Source organism: Callorhinchus milii, unplaced genomic scaffold (assembly GCF_018977255.1).
Source record: "Callorhinchus milii isolate IMCB2004 unplaced genomic scaffold, IMCB_Cmil_1.0 Scaffold21, whole genome shotgun sequence".
Classification (NCBI taxonomy): domain Eukaryota; kingdom Metazoa; phylum Chordata; class Chondrichthyes; order Chimaeriformes; family Callorhinchidae; genus Callorhinchus; species Callorhinchus milii.
The window spans coordinates 9,064,809-9,071,478 of NW_024704762.1; the positions used below are offsets into that span (position 1 = coordinate 9,064,809).

A 6,670-nucleotide genomic window follows, 5' to 3' on the forward strand; every position below is an offset into this window, starting at 1 on the left:
GCCGGGAATCAAACCCAGGTCCTCTCGCTTGTGAGGCACAGAGCTCTCCAACCACTAAGCTGCAGGACTCCACAAAACGCTGAGAACATGCTGATTGACCAAAAGTCAGCACAGAAAGGAAGCTCAAGCTTAGCAAACGAGGTGAAGCTGTTTTGAGGTGAAATGAGCTGTCAGAGGGAAAGCAGCCTCGATTACTGCACTTAACCAAAATTCAAAGAGGTATTACCACATGTGAAATCATATCTTACCCCCACCAGGAGTTGAGAGGAGAAACAAGATGGATTGCTCCCAATCCACTTGACACACCACAGGTGATTTATATAAATTGTAAATGTAATGGGTCAGAAGTGGGTGGAATTAACCCTTTGGCTCCTAGAATGGCCCAAACAATGTTTGCATCAACATTCAAAGAAAATTACCATCACTTGTATCCGATAGAATCTTATCTTGCTTGTCATAGCGCTTCACACAATGAGTCACTTTCAAGGCACTGGTGGTTTCACAGACACACAACAGAAATGTGTGTGGTATAAACAGCAATGAAATTAATGATTAATTAAACCCGTTTCTTTGGGAAGGAATATTGGCCAGGAGGCAAACATAAAGCTGCAATGCTGATTTACAGTTTTAAGTCACTACGACAACTTGCATTTTATACAGGGCCCCTCGCGCAGGGTAGCAGCCCAGAGGGCGACCCCGCGTTAGTGACGCTATATAAATGCAAGTTGTTATTTATGAGCTGCTGTATGTATATCGCTTCACACAATCACTCAGGTATAATCGTTCGCCCCCCCCCCCCCCCCTCCCTGATGCGGAGCCTTGCCTGAGACCTTTATATAGAGGGCCTCAATCATACTAAACAGGCAGATCACCATCAAGTTACTAAAGCCTTTATCTTAAGGATATATGTACTGCACTCTCCCGAGTATTGCAGACCTCCAGAGAGGATTCAATCCTGTTTTCTATCAAGTCCTTTGAGACCATTGAGTTGGGCCCCATTGGGGCTTAAAACACCCAACCTTCTAATGCCCACCCAACTGCAATGCTCAACCTCATATCCCCCCCGAGCCCCCCTTCCGACCCCCACCGCCCCCCCCCCACCACCACCACCACCAGTTTGCAAATCACCAAAAACAAAGATGAAAAAGTATGAGACATAATACTTTTATTTGAATATCACAGAATCGTGAGCAATACATATTTGGAATGTATAGCAACTGGGAATCGCACTGTTCCCATTACAGTATATAAATAGAGCATCTTTCTTTTTTGGAAAAAAAAACAGCTTGACACGGTAACAAAAACGTACATTCCAACACGAATGTTGTAACAGTTTCACGGACACTTAACTATTTACAAAAAAGGTTTCTTAAAACGGGTTTGCATTGCAACTGCAAACACATGACGACACTCGGAGAGACCCAATATACTGTGTGTGCAGTATACGCCGAATAGCTGTAGAGTCTCTTTCCTTTTTTTTGCTTGGGTTGGTCTGCGTTTTGGAGCCAGCTTTTATTTATTTCATGCAACCGGGGTCTTGACAAACAAACAATCTCTTTGACGGCGTCGTTGTTTGTTTGTTTGTTGGTGTGCGTAGCAAGTTTGACACAAAACATGCAGCATTATAACATGTTAACGTAGCAGGGTTTCTTTCTTTTTTTTTGGTCGATGGGAAACTTTTTCTTTTCGGGGGGGAAAAAAAAACGAGCTTCACGTAAAGTCACTGCTGATATGCACCTCAATACCTCAAGAGCACAAAGCCTTATGCTTCGGTGTGTTTTTCGTCTCGTTAGGAAACAAAACAAGTTCTCAAAGTCCCAGCCTCGGCTTCTGAAGGGCCAGCACAATCAGCCGCATGTTCCAAGCATGATGCACTGAATGGAGAGTTTGCACAGAACGTCCATACACACAATCACGAGCCTCTCAATAGGCTTGGACCTGAGGAGTCAGTAATAGTTGGCAGCCACTGTTGACGTGCGTCATGACTTTCTGCTTGAGTTGAGCGACCTGCTCCCTTAATAGGCTGGCGGTGGAGGCCAGTTCAGAGTTCTGGGATTTCAAGTTCTTAACTTTGTCCTCCAGCCTGGAAATCCTCTCCAGCTTCCTCTTCCTGCATTTGGACGCCGCGATCCGATTCCTGAGCCTCTTCCTCTCCGCCTTGATCCTCTCCTGCGTGTCCATGTCGATGGGGGAGAGTGGGGGGCTGTCCCCCAGCCCGGACACGTCGGGCACGGTCTGGGGCTCATCCTTGAGAGCTTGGAGCCTGGACTGCTGGCCCAAAGGATGAGCCAGGGGAGGGTAGGACACAGTGTCCGTAGCATAGTTAACTGTTGTGTTGATTGATCCGTGGTTGAAAGTGTTCAGGTTGGTGTAAATGGGAGGGTCTTGGTGGATGTTACCAGAACTGGCCGTAGTGATGCCCCCCGTGACCGTCTGAGGGCAGATAATTCCGTTCAACTGGTTCTGCTTGTGGAGGTCTTCCAAAGCCTTGACGAAGCCTTCAGCGAAACTGTTCTGCTCATCGGTCACCCCCTTGGGGAAGAGGTTCTGACCGGGCGTGGGGCTGGTGGTCACCATGCCGCTGGATTGGATGATGAGGCGCTCGAGGTCGGGCGAGGTCAACTTGAGGAAGCCCAGGTCGGGCGAGGTCAGGGTGCCCTCGTGCTCCCGCAGGTGAGGCTTGAGGTTGCTGGGCGACACGGTGAGGTTCAGGCTCAGGTTCTTCTTCATGATGCTGGCGCTGGCGGAGGCGGCGGCGGCGTTGCTGCGGCTGCTGTTGGCGGTGTTGTTGTTGTTGTTGTAGGCGTTCTGTCCAAATGCAACGTTCAATGCGTCGTCATGATAGAAGGGTGTTTCCATCATCACGTGAAAAACTCCTGGAAGGAAGCCTGGATCCCCGGGGTAGGGGGTGGAGGAGGGGTAAATGATATCGGTCGGGGGGTGGGGGTGGCGATAAAAAAAACCACCAGCGACCGCAAGGACAACCACCACCACCACCACAACAACAACAACAAATCCGCTGCTCCTTTCACCCGCTGAGGATCAGGGGAAGGTCCTACTCCTCTGGCCAACCTTTATGACGGCACCGCGGAAGGCTTTCTCGTTGCCCGGGTTTGGTTCTCCGGTGTATTTATTCTTTAACCGCTGCGGCAGCAGCAACAGAAGAAGAAGAAGAAGAAGAAGAAAGTCGGGGCTCAGTTTCCCTCCCGACTTCACTTGTCTCTCTCTCTCTCTCTCTCTTCTTTTGCCCCGAGTCGGGGACCGAGTGAGTGAGTGAGTGAGTGAGTGGTGGTCTCGGGAGCAGAGCCTCTCTCTCTCTCTCTCTCTCCCTCTCTCTCGGGTACACAGCGAAGTCGGTGCAACACGAAACGAGAAGTTCTCAACTCGAGACCGTAGAAAAGGGGGAGACCGGTCCCCGGGGGGGGGAGACTCTCTGTCTCCCTCTGTGTGTGTGTGTGTGTGTGGGGGGGTCTCCCTCTGTGTCTCTGTGTGTGTGTGTGTGTGGGGGGGGTCCGCAACACCAGATGTCTTCCAAAGCGATGCCGAGAGGGAGGAGGAGATGGACGGACGTACGGACGGGGACGGGGACGAGAGCTGAGAAGAGAGGCAGTGACGGCTCCCGGTCACAACAACAACAACAACAACAACAACGGTCCTTCCTCCCAACGAAGGAGCACAAGAGCGAGAAGGAGACGGACGGTGGAGAGAGTGAGGTGCAGCGGCTCCGAGTAACGAGCCGAGCAGAGCCGCCTCCGGAGTAGTAACGGCGGCTGTGGCTGTCCCTGTGGTGCTGCTGCTGCTGCTGTGTGTGTGCGCGCGTCTCTCTCTCTCGCTCCGGCCGCGCCGCTCTGGCCCGCTCGCCTCCCGCCGGCCGCCTTTTATCCCCTCGCTCACGTGCTCCCCTCCGGGCCATGATGTCACCGGCGCGGCTCCCCATTGGCCCCGGGTGACGTCGTGGCCGCTCTCCCCATTTGCATGCGGCGCGGCCATTGGCCCGGCGTTGCCAGGGGCGACGGGATGTATACTCCAAAATAGCGCGGGGCCTTGTGGGGTGACGTCATGGCGGGGGCTGGGGGGGCGGGGCCGGGAGGAGGAGGGGGGGGGGGCGGCACGTGGCTCCTTAAAGGGGCTTTGGGTCACCACCACCACTGTTGCTCTTTCTCTCTCTCTCTCTCCACACACACACTCCCTCCCTCTCTTGGTGGGTGGGTGGGTGGGTGGGGAGAGGCTCCACACCCAAGGTCCCCCACCCACCCCACTCCCCCCCCACTCCCCCGCCCACCCACCCCACCCACACTGCCCTGAGTGTGGATTTCACCCCCACCCTCTCGCTCCCTCTCCATTTCCAACCCCCGGCCAGAAGCCCTGAGGGCTTCAAGCTGACGTTAGCTGTCCTCGCTTCCTCCCGCCTTTTATCGCGCCTCTCGGTGTTGATTAGCGTTAACGGTATTCACATTCATTTTTTTGTTCTGGGTCGCGCTTCAGGTCGGACAGCACCCACCACCCCCACCTTCTACCCCACCCCACCCACCCACCCACCCACCCGACCACACCACTGGTTGTCAGACTCCGCCGGTGCGAAGCGCTCCGGGACGCTCTCCTTGGTGATCCCCGGCGCTCTGGTTGGTGTTCGGTGCTTGACTTTAGCGCCAACATCTCGTTAACAACCAGACGCGTTTAGGAGTTCAAAGGGTTTAAAACTCGAACCGATTCTGACTCCACTGCCTCCAGCGATGGAAGCCACTTTATATCTTTTTTTTAAAAAAAAATATGAAAAGTCTCTCCTCCATTCCCTGCCTGAAAAACTGGATTCGCGGCTCTTAAAACGTTAGAGCTAAGATTTATGATCGCCGGGAGTGGCACAGATTGAAAACACATTTTAAACACATTCTGCAGCTGGCTTTATTTTTCAGAACAAGTTTTTTTTTCTTCTCTCGAACAAGAATGAGATATTTTCACTCCGAACGAAAGACACTTGGGCTGATTTAGCAAATACCAGGGTTACCATGGTTTGACTTCCTTCATAACACAGTTCCGATTTTCTTAAAGAAGCAGCTGTCTGTCGTGTCAAAACACGGTTAAAACTTTTGTTTTGGATGTTTACAAACCCATAACACATGGATGATGTCAATACAGCACTGAAACACATCTCGGCACTTGTGGGCGAGGTCAGCCCGATCCAAAAAAAACCACACAGCTACTTTCCCCCCCCCCCCAGAAAAAAATTACTTGCCTTTTTTTTTGTAATAGGAGATGGATTTTTGGGGGTACTTCTGCTATTTATCAACTCTCAGTGACATATAAAATATAGATACTTTTCCTGCTCTGTTGCCTCTGGGTAGTGTGCTGGGTTTTATCAATAATTAAAAATAACAAATTAAATTAAATTAAAATAACATTTGATGCAGCGCCTTATCACGTCATTGAGATGTCCCAAAGCGCTTGACCGAATATACTGTGAAGCGGATTGACTGTGTATTTTGAGGGCGAAACTCAGCAGCCAACTAATTGCGCACAGCAGCGTCCCCACAAACAGTCGTGGATTGAGTGACCATTATTACTTTTGGAAGCTATCAATGATGTGTTCTGTTGCTTTATTATTTACAGGGACTCCTGGTGCAAGTGGTGTAACGCACTTCCCTGAGTTACTCCCCGAGTCGAGTCTCTCGTAACACCTGGGCTGTGTCTTGGGCTGACGAGCAGCTGAACACATGACGAGGTAGTGGCGAGGGGCCTCCTTAAAGAGATGCAGTGCTCACATCAGCAGAGCCTCGTCACAGTTATTTATAGACAGAGCAGAGGTCTCGGCGGCAAATAGAAAGCGGCCGAGCCGCAGAGCTGCCTGCTGAATTATTCCACAAAAAACACTGTTTGTTTAAACAGCTTTCAGCTTCGATCTAAAGCCTCGCCTCTGTTTAACCCTTTACACCCCACACCAGGAACAAGACCTGCTCAGTGTACTGTAAATGAATAAACATGTGATGGGGTTGTAAATGATTCATTCTCATACTCCTTATATTTGATACAGTCGATTTGCATATAGCAACGTCCCACAAACAGCCGTGAATTATTCTTCTTTTTTTTGATCTGGAGGGTTTCAGGAGAAACTGTGGTGGGGATCTTAAACCTGACGATAACTTGCATTTACATAGCGCCCTTCACGTGGGATAGTGCCTCGGAGCGCTTCACAGCGACGGGGTTGGATACCGAACTAGCAGATGAAATCTCAGTTTAACAGGTGAAAGGGATGTATTTCCATCTGGTCGGTGCCACATGGATCTTGAGAATCAGTAATTTCAATACACACAGGTAATCTCCATTTCCCTGCAGGATGTAATAGTCACAAAAAGACGAAAGGGGAGTTTAGGAGAAGTTTTTCCACGCGCAAAGTTATTCGGATGTGGAATGAATTCACGGCCAAGTAAATTGGTGGAAGCAGAATCCCTCTTGGATTTCAAGAGGGAAATAGACAGGTACATGAAAGAAGGGGAAAGGGGATAAGGCAGAGCAACGGGATTGAATAGATGTCTTTCTCTGAGAGCCGGTGGTGACTCGAAGGGCTGAATGGCCTCCTGTACTGTAATGTTTCTCCAATTCTAGGTTCATCCCTCTTAGGGAGGTCTAGGAAGAGGTGGAGACCTTGGAACACAATGGAGAGAAACAGCGACGG

At 50.6% G+C, this 6,670-nt stretch overlaps 1 protein-coding gene across 1 annotated transcript; it reads right to left on the bottom strand.

Annotated features, from left to right (window-relative positions):
- Positions 1-1,148: 1,148 nt before the first annotated feature.
- jund (JunD proto-oncogene, AP-1 transcription factor subunit) lies at positions 1,149-3,765 on the bottom strand. The gene has a single exon (XM_007898891.2). The coding sequence runs from the start codon at positions 2,860-2,862 to the stop codon at positions 1,924-1,926; it is 939 nt and encodes a 312-aa protein (XP_007897082.1). The 5' UTR covers positions 2,863-3,765; the 3' UTR covers positions 1,149-1,923.
- Positions 3,766-6,670: the final 2,905 nt, after the last annotated feature.

Bases quoted from the DNA above. Each gene is read 5' to 3' on its own strand.
- jund (XM_007898891.2), bottom strand. From the start codon at position 2,862: ATGATGGAAACACCCTTCTATCATGACGACGCATTGAACGTTGCATTT.